The 16,092-nt window shown below is 49.6% G+C and overlaps 1 protein-coding gene across 2 annotated transcripts; it reads left to right on the forward strand.

The window, feature by feature from the left end:
- Positions 1-304: 304 nt before the first annotated feature.
- Positions 305-15,930, forward strand: LOC117413431 (vacuolar protein sorting-associated protein 16 homolog). Of its 2 annotated transcripts, XM_034022615.3 has the most exons (24): positions 305-525; positions 977-1,065; positions 3,168-3,265; positions 3,918-4,046; positions 5,522-5,666; positions 6,331-6,446; positions 6,703-6,825; positions 7,129-7,184; positions 7,443-7,532; positions 7,821-7,915; positions 8,142-8,218; positions 8,327-8,458; positions 8,878-9,005; positions 9,343-9,378; positions 9,862-9,970; positions 10,325-10,459; positions 10,693-10,801; positions 11,037-11,134; positions 12,038-12,142; positions 13,122-13,199; positions 13,548-13,717; positions 14,162-14,258; positions 14,819-14,922; positions 15,600-15,930. In XM_034022615.3, the coding sequence occupies exons 1-24, from the start codon at positions 476-478 to the stop codon at positions 15,742-15,744; spliced, it is 2,514 nt and encodes an 837-aa protein (XP_033878506.2). In that variant the 5' UTR covers positions 305-475; the 3' UTR covers positions 15,745-15,930. The 2 variants fall into 2 exon arrangements, with proteins under 2 accessions (XP_033878506.2, XP_033878516.2); XM_034022625.3 differs by lacking the exon at positions 977-1,065 and having other exon boundaries at positions 306-525.
- Positions 15,931-16,092: the final 162 nt, after the last annotated feature.

The following is a 16,092-nucleotide window of genomic DNA, read 5'->3' on the forward strand; positions in this document are numbered from 1 at the left end:
ATGAATAGCTGTGTTTGAGTTGTATGGACACACTCCCACACTCCCTTGAAACCTGCTTGACACTGTGTGCCAAACTTGCACCATTTACTTTACACAATGTTTGAGGAATCAAAAACAGAGTTACATAACAATGTTGGTACTCACCTGAGTTTTATTTTTACTTAATCAAAAAAATGGAAAACATTTAGCTGGCCCTGTGGCTGCTGTGTAAAGAAAGCAGTTTGCAATAAGCATGTGTTTATTGCTTTACCGTTCATCTATCTAAAATGCGTCACAAAAAGAAAAACCGTTCCTCCGACGCAGTAGATGGCGCCAGCGAAACCGGTCGTCTCAGTGCTCCTGTGTGAGAAACTTGAGGAAGAAAGAGTGGGTAGTTCATCAACACAGCCTGACTGTAAACACATACCAATCCACGAAAACAAATGATATATAGATGCTGGAGTAAACCGACGAATGCGCATTTGGGGGTGTAATAATGGCTTTCGTGACAGCAAACTGGAACCCGCTGGGGGAAGCGTTTTACAGGTATGAACTAATTCCCGTTTACACAGGGTTTATTTAGATACGAGTTCCTCTGTCGCGTCCTGTGTAATAATATGACTATCTGACACTGTCAGTGACACTCGCTGGACGCACTGCTTTTGTTATCAGGTTATGCATTTGTATCTTTTTAGCATAATACAGTGGTGACCTCTGCATCTTATAAACGCATTTCTATTAAATTAGATTGGGGATTTAACTGGAGGTAAATTCGTTACTATAGGTAGGATTTTAACGGACACTAAGCCGTTTGACAAATTCTTAATTAATTTCCCCTTCCTCTTCATAAAGGTAAATACAGTATAACATCTCGTGCCTTATTTTAAACTAGTGGCAGGAGGTATCAATTAGGAAGAAAACAAAACTAAAATAATTCATACAACTTACAGTATCGCTTTCCTGTGCAGTACAAAGTGACACCACTTTGTGTTTTCAGGAAGATCGAGCTGTATGAGATGGGATGGAACCTCAGAGAGGGGCTGAGGGACTGCCTCATAGCAGCCGCCCCGTATGGGGGGCCTATAGGTGAGCACATCCAGCTGTTTACTGTGTGTTCACCTGTGTGCTTGTTTGCTGTTTTCTGTGTGCTCACCTGTGTGCTCGTTTGCTGTGTGCTCACCTGTGTGCTCGTTTGCTGTGTGCTCACCTGTGTGCTTGTTTGCTATGTGCTCACATGTGTGCTCGTGTGCTGTGCTGTGTGCTTGTGTGCTTGTTTGCTGTGTGCTCACCTGTGTGCTTGTTTGCTGTGTGCTCACCTGTGTGCTTGTTTGCTGTGTGCTCACCTGTGTGCTTGTTTGCTGTGTGCATTCACCTGTGTGCTCGTTTGCTGTGTGCTCACCTGTGTGCTTGTTTGCTGTGCTATGTGCTTGTTTGCTGTGTGTTCACCTGTGTGCTTGTTTGCTGTGTGCTCACCTGTGTGCTTGTTTGCTGTGTGCTCACCTGTGTGCTTGTTTGCTGTGTGCTCACCTGTGTGCTTGTTTGCTGTGTGCATTCACCTGTGTGCTTGTTTGCTGTGTGTTCACCTGTGTGCTTGTTTGCTGTGCTATGTGCTTGTTTGCTGTGTGTTCACCTGTGTGCTTGTTTGCTGTGTGCTCACCTGTGTGCTTGTTTGCTGTGTGCATTCACCTGTGTGCTCGTTTGCTGTGTGCTCACCTGTGTGCTTGTTTGCTGTGCTATGTGCTTGTTTGCTGTGTGTTCACCTGTGTGCTTGTTTGCTGTGTGTTCACCTGTGTGCTTGTTTGCTGTGTGTTCACCTGTGTGCTTGTTTGCTGTGTGTTCACCTGTGTGCTTGTTTGCTGTGTGTTCACCTGTGTGCTTGTTTGCTGTGTGCTCACCTGTGTGCTCGTTTGCTGTGTGTTCACCTGTGTGCTTGTTTGCTGTGCTATGTGCTTGTTTGCTGTGTGTTCACCTGTGTGCTTGTTTGCTGTGTGCTCACCTGTGTGCTTGTTTGCTGTGTGCTCACCTGTGTGCTTGTTTGCTGTGTGCTCACCTGTGTGCTTGTTTGCTGTGTGCATTCACCTGTGTGCTTGTTTGCTGTGTGTTCACCTGTGTGCTTGTTTGCTGTGCTATGTGCTTGTTTGCTGTGTGTTCACCTGTGTGCTTGTTTGCTGTGTGCTCACCTGTGTGCTTGTTTGCTGTGTGCATTCACCTGTGTGCTCGTTTGCTGTGTGCTCACCTGTGTGCTTGTTTGCTGTGCTATGTGCTTGTTTGCTGTGTGTTCACCTGTGTGCTTGTTTGCTGTGTGTTCACCTGTGTGCTTGTTTGCTGTGTGTTCACCTGTGTGCTTGTTTGCTGTGTGTTCACCTGTGTGCTTGTTTGCTGTGTGTTCACCTGTGTGCTTGTTTGCTGTGTGCTCACCTGTGTGCTCGTTTGCTGTGTGTTCACCTGTGTGCTTGTTTGCTGTGTGTTCACCTGTGTGCTTGTTTGCTGTGTGCTCACCTGTGTGCTTGTTTGCTGTGTGTTCACCTGTGTGCTTGTTTGCTGTGTGTTCACCTGTGTGCTTGTTTGCTGTGTGTTCACCTGCGTGCTTGTTTGCTGTGTGCTCACCTGTGTGCTTGTTTGCTGTGTGTTCACCTGTGTGCTTGTTTGCTGTGTGTTCACCTGTGTGCTTGTTTGCTGTGTGTTCACCTGTGTGCTTGTTTGCTGTGTGCTCACCTGTGTGCTCGTTTGCTGTGTGTTCACCTGTGTGCTTGTTTGCTGTGTGCTCACCTGTGTGCTTGTTTGCTGTGTGCTGTGTGTTCACCTGTGTGCTTGTTTGCTGTGTGCTCACCTGTGTGCTTGTTTGCTGTGTGCTCACCTGTGTGCTTGTTTGCTGTGTGTTCACCTGTGTGCTTGTTTGCTGTGTGTTCACCTGTGTGCTTGTTTGCTGTGTGCTCACCTGTGTGCTCGTTTGCTGTGTGTTCACCTGTGTGCTTGTTTGCTGTGTGTTCACCTGTGTGCTTGTTTGCTGTGTGCTCACCTGTGTGCTTGTTTGCTGTGTGCTCACCTGTGTGCTTGTTTGCTGTGCTATGTGCTTGTTTGCTGTGCTATGTGCTTGTTTGCTGTGTGTTCACCTGTGTGCTTGTTTGCTGTGTGTTCACCTGTGTGCTTGTTTGCTGTGTGCTCACCTGTGTGCTTGTTCCCTGTAGCCCTGCTGAAGGAGAGTCAGAGACGGGAGCGCTCTGCCAGTGCCAGGCCCCTGCTTGAGATCTACTCAGCTGCTGGAGTGCCCATGGCCAGCTTCCCGGTACGACTTCACCTCATTCACTGACAAGCTGTTCAGGGAAAACACACTGAGACTGCACGCCTAGACAAACACAAAGACACACACACAAACACACACAGGGTTGTAAATAAATGCATTGCAGTTTGATCCATTCTGGGTTTTGCATTGAGTTTAATAAGACACACCTGAGCTTGTTACCTATACACTTTAACTAGTCAAACTTGTATTAAAACCTGGAATGGGTGAAGCTGCTATGCACACACACTTTCTTAACAGTACCAGGGTGAGGGAAATTAAAGGAGGTGCACATTTACCTTCCACACAGAAATAAAAACCAAATCTGATACATTAAAACGTCATCAAGAACACAGAGGTGTTGTTTAACACCTTGTTAAACACTGTAGTTCAATGCATCATCAGATTATTCGAAGTGCCAACACAGCTGACAGTTTCAAGCCAGTACCTGCAATTACACTGGGGTGTAGCTCTAAAGTACTCTCGGTTTACATCCTGCTTCCTTTGAAAACTTTCTGTGAAATAAAAAGACAGCCCTTGCTCATACTTAAAGACCATTGCTGAGTCTTCTGTAAATACAAAATGAGAATTCCTGACTCTAGCGGTGGTTTGGAGACAGTGAGTCGTTGTCTTGATTGTTTTCCCTGGGTGTTTGCAGTGGAAGAGTGGTGTGGTGGTGCACATTAGCTGGACAGTCAGTGATGACCTGCTGTGCATTCAGGAGGACGGCACCGTGCTGATCTACGACATGTTCGGCAACTTCCGCCGGCACTTCAGCATGGGCAATGTGAGTACACCCGCACCTGCACCACCCAACATAGTACACCACCATCACCTGCACCTGCACCACCCAACAGATACACCACCATCACCTGCACCTGCACCACCCAACATAGTAAACCATCATCACCTGCACCACCCAACACAGATACACCACCATCACCTGCACCTATACCACCCAACACAGATACACCACCGTCACCTGCACCTGCACCTCTCAACACAGATACACCACCATCACCTGCACCTACACCACCCAACACAGATACACCACCATCACCTGCACCTACACCACCCAACACAGATACACCACCATCACCTGCACCTGCACCACCCAACATAGTACACCACCATCACCTGCACCTGCACCACCCAACACAGATACACCACCATCACCTGCACCTACACCACCCAACACAGATACACCACCATCACCTGCACCTACACCACCCAACACAGATACACCACCATCACCTGCACCTGCACCACCCAACACAGATACACCACCATCACCTGCACCTGCACCACCCAACATAGTACACCACCATCACCTGCACCTGCACCACCCAACACAGATACACCACCATCACCTGCACCTACACCACCCAACACAGATACACCACCATCACCTGCACCTACACCACCCAACACAGATACACCACCATCACCTGCACCTACACCACCCAACATAGTACACCACCATCACCTGCACCTGCACCACCCAACACAGATACACCACCATCACCTGCACCTGCACCACCCAACACAGATACACCACCATCACCTGCACCTACACCACCCAACATAGTACATCACCATCACCTGCACCTACACCACCCAACATAGTACATCACCATCACCTGCACCTGCACCACCCAACACAGATACACCACCATCACCTGCACCTGCACCACCCAACACAGATATACCACCATCACCTGCACCTACACCACCCAACATAGTACACCACCATCACCTGCACCTGCACCACCCAACATAGTACATCACCACCACCTGCACCTACACCACCCAACACAGATACACCACCATCACCTGCACCTGCACCACCCAACATAGTACATCACCTGCACCTGCACCACCCAACATAGTACACCACCATCACCTGCACCACCCAACACAGATACACCACCATCACCTGCACCTACACCACCCAACATAGTACATCACCATCACCTGCACCTGCACCACCCAACATAGTACATCACCACCACCTGCACCTACACCACCCAACACAGATACACCACCATCACCTGCACCTGCACCTGCACCTCTCAACACAGATACACCACCATCACCTGCACCTGCACCACCCAACACAGATACACAACCATCACCTGCACCTACACCACCCAACACAGATACCGGGATAATACCCCACCATGCCTGCCTTTATAACCACACAGAGACCCCATACTTGCAGCTTGGAGCAGACCCAGTGAACTCTTGTTTGTTTACTTGCAGGAAGTGCTGCAGAATCAAGTGATTGAAGCCAAGGTGTTCCACTCTGCCTATGGAACCGGGGTTGCCATAGTGACCGGAGCATTCCGGTTCACCCTGGCTACCAACATTGACGACCTAAAGCTGCGCCGCCTGCCAGAGGTCCCAGGTACTGCAGCCAGGAGCTGCTCAATACACCGTCTGCTGAGTTTATCATGATTAATGTGAAGAACAGCACAGCTTGTATTACATTTCAGTTTTAATTATTTCAATAGCACCTTTCATACCACAGTATCTCAAAGCGCTTTACATGTCGTTTGCAGTGTGGGAGACAGTGTGTGTTTGAACTGCAGGGGATTGGTCCCAGTGCACACAGCTTTATTAAAGTGGTTGTAGCTAACAAAATAATAAGTCTTACCTGTCATGCAATTCGATTGACTATGGGTCTCAAATGTTCAGTTTCCAAAGAGAAACACAAGTTATAGCAAACATATATTTTCTTTTTTTTCATTTTAAAACATGATATCTGGTCCTACACTAGGTCAAATAAAGCTCTTAGTTTGCTTGCCTTCCCTTCCAGGAAGCCTAGGTGATTTCACCTCAGCAGTGTCTTCGGCAGCCCTCGGTGGGTAGGGACAATTTCAAATGACCAGAAAAGGGTTTGCTAAAACATAAACTTCTGGCAAAACTACACATTTAGGACTTATGTAGTGACCTATATAGTGACGTGGTAATGCAAGCTGCATTGGCAGCAGTTGTAACCCTGAACAGAGGAGTGTTGTGTTCCTGTCTCTTAACACAGTGGTGTGTGCATGTGTGTGTTTTTCCACCAGGCCTGCAGGTGGCACCCTCATGCTGGGCCGTGCTGACGCAGGACAGACAAACCAAGGTGGTACTGGCCAGCGGGAAAGACCTGTACGTGCTGGACAACACGGCTTGCACTCCAGTGGTGAGGATTACTGTACTGTACACTGCTACACACCCACACACATGCATACACGCTGATACACACACACACACACACCACTCCTGTGGTGAGGGTCATTGTGCACACACACAGATGTATGTTTGTTGTGTTGATTTGGACTTTGCACCGACTCCCACATAGTGTAGATTTACTGTTCTAAATCTTTACACCTCTCCCGGGTCTTCAAATGTCTCTGAGTGCTTTGTCTCCTCTCCCCCCCCCCCCCCCCCACCCCCAGACCCCCCCAGGGATAGACCCCCAGGTTAGCAGCTACTTCCAGATGGCAGCGTCTTTCAGCTACAAGTACCTGGCACTGTTCACAGACACCGGTCACGTGTGGATGGGCACCTCCAACCTCAAGGTAAGAGTTTACTGCAGTAAATTTGCATGGTAATTTTGCAGTTTCCCAGTGTTTCTCTCATGGTTGTACAATGCATTTCCAATAGTTTACACTGGTTTGCAGTGTTTTGAAATTAGCTTTGCCATACCTCTCTCAGAGTTTAACAGTGCTTATCTGTCCTTTACCACGGCTTCACTGTGCTTTATTGCACTTTGCTGTTGTAAGGGCATTGGGGTGAGTGGGGGTGCTGTGCTGCAGTCACGTCGTCTTGTTTGTCTCCTGCTCCCAGCAGCACTCAGTCTCTCTGTGTTTTTGCTGTTCCAGGAGAAGCTCAGTGAATTCGACACCAAAGTCCGCAGCCCTCCGAAGCAGATGGTGTGGTGAGTAAATCAGGGCTCACCTAGAAAGAGATGTTTTCTAATGCAAATATATATATACATATATTGGGAAAGGTGTCATAAGAAAGTGATGCATTCTTGTGTCAGTGTATGTGTCATCCATTCCAGGTTTTAATATGTGCTTGATTAGCCCTAGTGTATAGGTAGCAAGGTTGGATGTGTCTTATTAAACTGATAGTAAAACCAGGAATGGATCACACTGCTATGCAATGGGAGTGAGTGTGGTCTTCTTACCTCCAGGTGCCGCAGACCCAAGAGCCAGCAGCCCGCCGTGGTTCTGATGTGGGACAGACTGCTCCTGGTGGCTGGGAAGTGCAGAGAGAGCATCAAATATCCTTCACAGTGTGTGCAGCACCTCATACACATTGCAGTGTCAGGACTGTGCTAAACACCCGCTCCTCTGCAACTTCATTAGAACCCTTTATCAATATTACAATACAATGTAATGCAATACAATTGTATTGTGAGCACATTGGTAACAGCTTGTTAATGTTGTTAAACAAAGTATGCCAATGATTGCCATGTTCAAGAATTAGAATATTTACTACCAGCAAGACTCTTGTGCTGTATTTGGGATTGGCTTTCCATCGTGTGTATTCCTCCTTAACCGCCATGCACGTATCACCTGGATGAGGAATCCTTCCTGGTCCCAGAGCTGGACGGGGTTCGAATCGTGAGTCGCAGCTTCCACGAGTTCCTGCACGAGGTGCCAGGTGAGCTGACTGCTCCCTTCAGGGTTCCTGAACTGCAACACACAGGGTCCTGCTGGGTCGCAAATGAAATTAGTTTGGTGGACTCAACCTAGCCCCTGGTGGACACCCCTACCATACTTTCCAGGCAGGCAGACAGGCAGGCAGGCAGGCAGGCAGAGAGCGGTCAGGCCTGCCTACAGCCAGTGCCGAATCCTCAAGCACAATGTAACACTGGGCTGCCTTGCAGGTGCCTGTGAGGAGATCTTCAAGATCGCTTCGATGGCTCCGGGGGCTCTCCTGCTGGAGGCACACAAAGAGTACGAGGTAAATCTGCCGGTCTGTCTTGTTTCGTGCGCTGTAGACTTTGTGTTGAACTCTCTGTATGAATAACCCTCTCCCCTCCCTCCCGCCCCTCCCTGTCCCACGGTGCAGAAGGAGAGTCAGAAGGCAGACGAGTACCTGCGGGAAATCAAAGAGCAGAACCTCCTTCCCGAGGCAGTGAGGCAGTGTGTGGAGGCAGCCGGCTTTGAGCACGAGCCCGAAACACAGAAAATCCTGCTCAGGGTGAGAGAGTGAGAGTGAGGCAGTGTGAATGTGGGAGTCAGAGAGTGAGATGCTGTGCGAGTGAAGAGAAGAGGCATTTCAATGCTAGTACAATTGTTGTGTATATTTAAACATGAGTGTGAGGCAGTGAGACTTCATGGGAGTGAATGCAAAGTCCTCATAAACACTCCACTACAGATGTGTGTGATAGTGCCAGTGTTTTCTTCTTTTTCCCTGAGGGGTGTGTGTGTCAGTGTTTCTGGGGGGGTGTGTGTGTTTCTGTGTTGTTGTGTGAGTGTGTGTATGTTAGTGTTGTTGTGTGTTTCTTGGTGTGTGTGTGTTTCTGCGTTGTTGTGTGAGTGTGTGTTTCTGTGTCAGTGTTGTGGTTTCCTGTCTCAGTGTGTTGCCGTGTGTCACAGTGTTTCTCTCTCCCCTGGCAGGCCTCGTCCTTTGGGAAGTGCTTTCTCAGTAACTTCCCCCCCGAGCAGTTTGTGGGGATGTGTCTGGACCTGCGAGTCCTCAATGCGGTTCGAGACTACAGCGTGGGGATCCCACTCACCTACGCACAGCATCCTTCACTGCACACCGCTTAAACATCAAACACAAGTTAAGGGGCCCTGTTTGGATTCAAGTGCAAAGGCAAATTGTATTTCAAGAAACAGCACACATTCTTGTTCTGAGGATATTCTTGACAGTTTTATAGCAGTTGAATGTTACTGTGAAATGTTGCCTTTGACCTATGCATTGTAGTTTTACAGTGTGGAGTGTAGAATGCTATGAGTCCCAGGGGAACTCCAGCAAGCACTATTTATTATTAAACATTAAACAGCTGTTAGTTTGGTATCGTGAGCTCAGATTACAGATTGTTCTCCTTGATTCAAACCTGTCCTTAACTCTGCATCCAGATACAAACAGATGACTGTGCAGGTGCTGATTGACAGGTGAGTGCTGTGCATTCCTGACAAGCCTCACTGCTGGACAGACCCCCCCCTGGGAATGCTCAGGGAATCCTTTCAATCTGTCCAGCGCTGGGGCTGGAAACCTCAGGACATGTTTTCAAAATGTTTACGCCATTTTTTAACACAAAAAACGGGAAACTGGCAACTTCAGAGTGCTTAAGGGACCCTCAATCACATGACGTAGATGGCTGATAATAGTTTTGTAAAGTCAAAAAGTGTTTTTCTCTTTTCACATAATAGAAGTTAAGTTAAAGACTAAGGTAAACTCTTTGGAAATATGGCCCCTTTTCCAGGCATTCCACTGTTTTCCAACCAGCTCCTTAACTAATGTATGGATCTTCAGCTGTTGGAGTGCAGGGCTCTGTGTTGAGTGTGGCTGATAGATTGCAGGACTCTGTTGAGTGCAGGGCTCTATTGAGTGTGGCTGATAGATTGCAGGACTCTGATGTTGTTTCTGTGCCGCAGGCTGGTGTTCCGCCGGCTCTACCCGCTCGCCATCGAGATCTGCCGCTACCTGAAAATCCCTGAGTTCCAGGGGGTGAGCAGGGTGCTGAAACACTGGGCCTGCTTCAAGGTGAGGGGACAGGAGAGACAGAGACAAGGGAGAAGGGGAGGCAAAGAGGAGACGGGGGGCATAGGAGAGAGGGCTGGGGGAAGAGAGATAGACATCGTGAGCCATATGCTGAAACACTGGGCCTGAGACAGTGAGCAGGACACTGGTGGGGGTCAGAGTTACAGGGGATTATGGAGGTCAGAGATACAGGGGCACATGGACACACACACACATACACACACACCCACACACTCTGAAACACTGACATACAGGGGCAATGATAAGGAGTGAGTTGAGAATCACCTGACTGACAGACAGACAGACAGGGTACATGAGAGTGTGTGAATGTTGACCCCGGGTTTGTTCTGTCTCCAGGTACAGCAGAAGGAGGAGCCTGATGATGTCATAGCTTGCGCTATCAACCAGAAGCTGGGCGACACGGCGAGCATCTCGTACTCTGAGATCGCGGCGAGGGCATACGAGTGTGGCAGGACTGAGCTGGCCATCAAGGTGAGGAGGGACAGGAGGGAGAGGGATGAGAGAGCAGGAGGGAGAGGGATGAGATAGAACAGGAGGGAGAGAGAGAGGGATGAGATAGAACAGGAGGGAGAGGGATGAGATAGAACAGGAGGGAGAGGGATGAGATAGAACAGGAGGGAGATGGAGAGGGATGAAGGAGAGGTGGAAGGGTGAGGATCAGTGTGATGGGTGTTGTTGACCAGCTCCCTCTGTAACTCTCTCAGCTCCTGGAGTTTGAACCCCGGTCAGGAGAGCAGGTGCCTCTGCTGCTGAAGATGAAGAGAAGCCAGCTGGCCCTGAGCAAAGCCATCGAGAGTGGGGACACTGACCTGGGTACGAGCCCCGGCCACTGCAAGCTTCATACAGCTGCTTTATTATTGTTATTTGAGTTAAAAATGCATTTTTGTAAGGTATTTGGAAACAGACTTTTTTGCATGACCTCCTTAGTGTGCAAGTCAACACTGTCCATAGTTGCTTCTTGTTTTCATGCCCCATTCCTTCCCCCTCTCTTTCACTCCTCTCTCTGTGTGTACAGCGATTTCATTATTAACCCCACTCTCTCTGTCAGTGTACACTGTGGTGACCTACCTGAAGAATGAGATGAACCGTGGGGATTTCTTCATGACTCTGCGGAACCAGCCAGTCGCACTCAGCCTCTACAGACAGGTAACCAAGCACATCTGTTCAGCAAGCTGCCCGTACCCAGCAAGAATGGCTCGGGTAGAAGCTTTCAACATTTCTTATACTTTGCGTGGCCACCAGGGGTTGCTGGTATGACCTAAGGCAGTGGTTCCCAACCCTGGTCCTAAGACCCACTGTGTCTGCTCGTTTTCATTCCAAGTTCTCAATTACTTAACTAGACCCTTAATCGAACTGATAATTTGCTTAATTAGACCTTTTTAATTGTTTTCAGCTCTTAAATAGTTGCAGACTTCAAGTTAATTATAACATGTTATAGCTAATTTGAAATGTGCAACTATTAGAGCTGAAAACAATTAAAAAAGATCTAATTAAACAAATGATCAGTTCAATTAAGGGCCTAGTTAAGTAATTGAGAACTCAGTTGGAATGAAAACCAGCAGACACAGGGGGTCCTCAGGACCGGTTTGGGAACCAATGCCCTAAGGCAGGGGTGCCCAATCCTGGTCCTGGAGGGCCAATGCCCTCCTGGTTTTTGTTCAAACTGTACATTAAATTGATTAATTGGACCAATTAAGCCTCTAATAATGGCTTGATTGGTCCAATTAAGTAATTTAGGGCACAGTTGCAACAAAAGCCAGGAGGGACATCGGCCTTCCAGGACCAGGATTGGGCACCCCTGCCCTAAGGTGTGATTTTAGCCACAGTTGAGATCTGTTTTGTTTTGTCTGTCAGTTTGATTTGTACTTGGAGCTTAGCCTTTAGTGTAGGGATGAGGAATACAATGAGAGCTTGCAGGAGGGGACAGGCACTGGCAGAAGGATTGCTGGTTATTCATTTTCTCTGTGTCTCAGTTCTGTAGCACCATGAGAAGGATAGCTTGCGGAAGAGTGTAGAGTATTGATGTTTGTTTTTTGCTCTGTGTCTCAGTTCTGTAAGCACCAGGAGCAGAACACGCTGAAGGACCTCTTCAACCAGGACGATGATCACCAGGAACTGGGCAACTTCTACGTGCGAGCCAGCTACGGGGAGGGGGTAAGGATGGGATGGGGGAACCCACCAGCGAGCCAGCTACGGGGAGAGGGGAACCCACCGGCGAGCCAGCTACGGGGAGGGGGGAACCCACCGGCGAGCCAGCTACGGGGAGGGGGGAACCCACCGGCGAGCCAGCTACGGGGAGGGGGGAACCCACCGGCGAGCCAGCTACGGGGAGAGGGGAACCCACCGGCAAGCCAGCTACGGGGAGGGGGTAAGGAGGGGAGGGGGGAACCCACAGACGAGCCAGCTACGGGGAGAGGGGAACCCACCGGCGAGCCAGCTACGGGGAGGGGGGAACCCACCGGCGAGCCAGCTACGGGGAGAGGGGAACCCACCGGCGAGCCAGCTACGGGGAGGGGGTAAGGAGGGGAGGGGGGAACCCACAGACGAGCCAGCTACGGGGAGAGGGGAACCCACCGGCGAGCCAGCTACGGAGAGGGGGTAAGGAGGGGATGGGGGAACCCACCGGCGAGCCAGCTACGGGGAGAGGGGAACCCACCGGCGAGCCAGCTACGGGGAGGGGGTAAGGAGGGGAGAGGGGAACCCACCGGCGAGCCAGCTACGGGGAGGGGGGAACCCACCGGCGAGCCAGCTACGGGGAGAGGGGAACCCACTGGCGAGCCAGCTATGGGGAGGGGGTAAGGAGGGGATGGGGGAACCCACCGGCGAGCCAGCTACGGGGAGGGGGGAACCCACCGGTGAGCCAGCTACGGGGAGGGGGGAACCCACCGGCGAGCCAGCTACGGGGAGGGGGTAAGGAGGGGATGGAGGAACCCTCCGGCGAGCCAGCTACGGGGAGGGGGGAACCCACTGACGAGCCAGCTACGGGGAGGGGGGAACCCACCGGCGAGCCAGCTACGGGGAGGGGGTAAGGAGGGGAGGGGGGGGCAGTGTGGACGGGACAGTGAGGGGTGAGGATGGGTATTTTCCTAGACTGGTACTAAGATATATGTTTTTTTTTTGTTTTTTTTTCCAGAGTGTCGAGGCTCGGATGGCAGCGTTGCAGAACGCCGTGGACGAGTTTAACAAAGCCAAGAACGAGTTCTCTGCCAAGGTGAGCAGTGCTGAGAGCATCAGAAAGAGAACTGCACTCAACACTGCAGAGCTGTATACAGGTCTATAGGAAAGACAATGTCTCTCAACACTGCAGAGCTGTATACACGTCTATAGGAAAGAGAACTGCACTCAACACTGCAGAGCTGTATACACGTCTATAGGAAAGAGAACTGCACTCAGCACTGCAGAGCTGTATACAGGTCTATAGGAAAGAGAACTGCACTCAGCACTGCAGAGCTGTATACAGGTCTATAGGAAAGAGAGTGTCTCTCAACACTGCAGGGCGCTAAACGAATACCACTAATCTAACATATGTGTCCGTGTCTGTTTGCTTTGTTTTCTTCAGGCTACGGAGGAGCAGATGAAACTGCTGCGGTGGCAGCGTCGCTTCCAGGAGGAGTTTGACAAGCCCTACCTGGACTGCTCCCTCCACGAGACCGTGCACTCGCTGCTGCTGGACAGCAAGCACAAGCAGGCAGAGCAGCTGTACAAGGACTTCCGCATCCCGGACAAGAGGTGCGGCAGGGCTCAGAGCAGGCTCAGGGTGCGGGGTACAGGCTTATACCTGCAGCAGGGTCGGTCTGTCTGTTTCTCCTTGGTCTGTCTGTCTCCTGAATCCTGGATCCTGGATCCTGTCTGTCTGTGTCTCCTTCTCCTGGATCCTGTCTGTCTGTCTCTCCTTCTTCTGGATCCTGTCTGTCTCTCCTTCTTCTGGATCCTGTCTGTCTGTCTCTCCTTCTTCTGGATCCTGTCTGTCTGTCTCTCCTTCTTCTGGATCCTGCCTCTGTCTCTCCTCCTTCTGGATCCTGTCTGTCTGTCTCTCCTTCTTCTGGATCCTGTCTGTCTGTCTCTCCTTCTGGATCCTGTCTGTCTGTCTCTCCTTCTTCTGGATCCTCTCTGTCTGTGTCTCCCTCACCTGACCTCTTCACTCTCCTGATGTGTCTCCTGCCTGTCCGTCAGGTTCTGGTGGTTGAAGATCTCTGCTCTGGCCGAGAAGGAGGACTGGGAGGAGCTGGAGAAGTTCTCCAAGAGTAAGAAGTCTCCGATCGGGTATCTGGTACGTTAACCCAGCATCCTACTTCCTGCACCCGGCGGAGAGCTGGCCAGGCTCTGAACTGTGATACTTCATTGATTCACACAGAGCTAGGGACAGGTTCCCAAGCAGGAGAGAAAACAAACTGAAAAAAACTGCCATGACCAATCACTTGACTTAACTAATAGCCTTTGGAATGTATTGAGGTTAGATTGGACAGTGTTGTGTGTAGATGTGGAGGAGTATCAAGAGGATAAACGATGGTTCTAATAATCAATGAGTGAGGGAAGAAAGAAACAAACAAAATGGGGTCTTTACTCACCAGTTGTGTTTTCTGTTTATACCACACATTTACTTACAATCACAGACTCAATGAAATCATTTCTTTTTGTTATACGGATTGAACATTGCTTTGAGGAGCTCTGAATTAAAAGCTTGGCGAAGCCGCTATTGTGACATCACTTACAGATACCAGCTGGTCACTAAATGCTTAAAAAACCATTGAGATCTCCAGGAAATGTCAGATCTAATATTTTACAGGGGTGACCTGAGAACACACAAACTTGTTTTCTTTTCTTCAACAGCCTTTTGTAGAGATCTGTGTAAAGCATCACAACAAGTACGAAGCTAAGAAATACGTGACCAAAGTGACCCTGGAGCAGAAAGTGAAGGCTCATCTAGCGGTGGGGTGAGTACTGCCAGCCCTGCCTGACAGGGTAGGGGAGGGGGAGGCAGGGCTCTGTCCAGGTGAAGTGTAGCGGTGGGGTGAGTACTGCCAGCCCTGCCTGACAGGGTGGGGGTGGGGGAGGCAGGGCTCTGTCCAGGTGAAGTGTAGCGGTGGGGTGAGTACTGCCAGCCCTGCCTGACAGGGTGGGGGTGGGGGAGGCAGGGCTCTGTCCAGGTGAAGTGTGTTAAAGTTCAGGTTTGTAATGGCTTTGAAAAGACTAGGTAGAAGCAAGTGCAGCATATTAGTGATGTGTTTTTTAATGTTGTTTAATGAGCAGAAATTGGAGCTTGTTTTAGTGTGGTTGCTGCTATTTAGTAAAATTAAACTCTGTAAGAACGCCCTGGTAATCCCTGGTAGAAACTGAAACGGCAGGCATCAGCATTGTGGAGCCAGGGTCTCATAAATGAACACGGTTGATGTTTTTGCTCAGTTTCGGTTCTGTAAGCACTTCAGAGATCCTGACATGTGGCACTTCAGTTCTTCAAGACTGGTAACTCCTGGTGTCGCATGCTTGCACTGACTGCTTCAATTGTAATATATTTGTTGAAGTTGTGAGTTGGGTATCTCTTGTTCCTATAAGATGTTGTGTAGTGAATGCTGTGAAGGCAGCGTGACTCAGGCTGCTCTGTGTTGCTCAGGGATCTGGAGCAGGCGGTGGAGGCTGCGATTGAGAGGAGGAGTGAGAGTGAACTGAACCTGGTCCTATCACGATGCACCCCCACTACCGACCGGGCCCTGCTGGACAAAATCAACAGCGCACGGGCTGGAGCGCTCAAGAAATAACCAGCCAGGAGCCAGGGGATCGGGGTTCAAAACACTCACTTTATATCCCTTGATGATGGAGGTTGTTACTGGAGCCAATACGTCCTGTTAATGAGACGCGATGTTTTGGCGTGTCTAAACAAAGTTTCTTTTAACTCGTTAACCTTTTTTTGTAAAATATTTCCAATGTTAAATGTGTTTAACTCAGTGCTGTTCTCGTTTGTTTGTTTGTTTGGGTCATATTTAAACATTTCCAGTGACACCTAATCAGACACGGGATATGATGTGCTGGAATTCTGAATTCCTTAACCGTGATTGGCTGATTTCTCGTTAACAGAGGCTGCTGCCGATACTGCGGCAGTAAACAAA

This window comes from Acipenser ruthenus, chromosome 10, assembly GCF_902713425.1.
Source record: "Acipenser ruthenus chromosome 10, fAciRut3.2 maternal haplotype, whole genome shotgun sequence".
Taxonomy (NCBI): Eukaryota; Metazoa; Chordata; class Actinopteri; order Acipenseriformes; family Acipenseridae; genus Acipenser; species Acipenser ruthenus.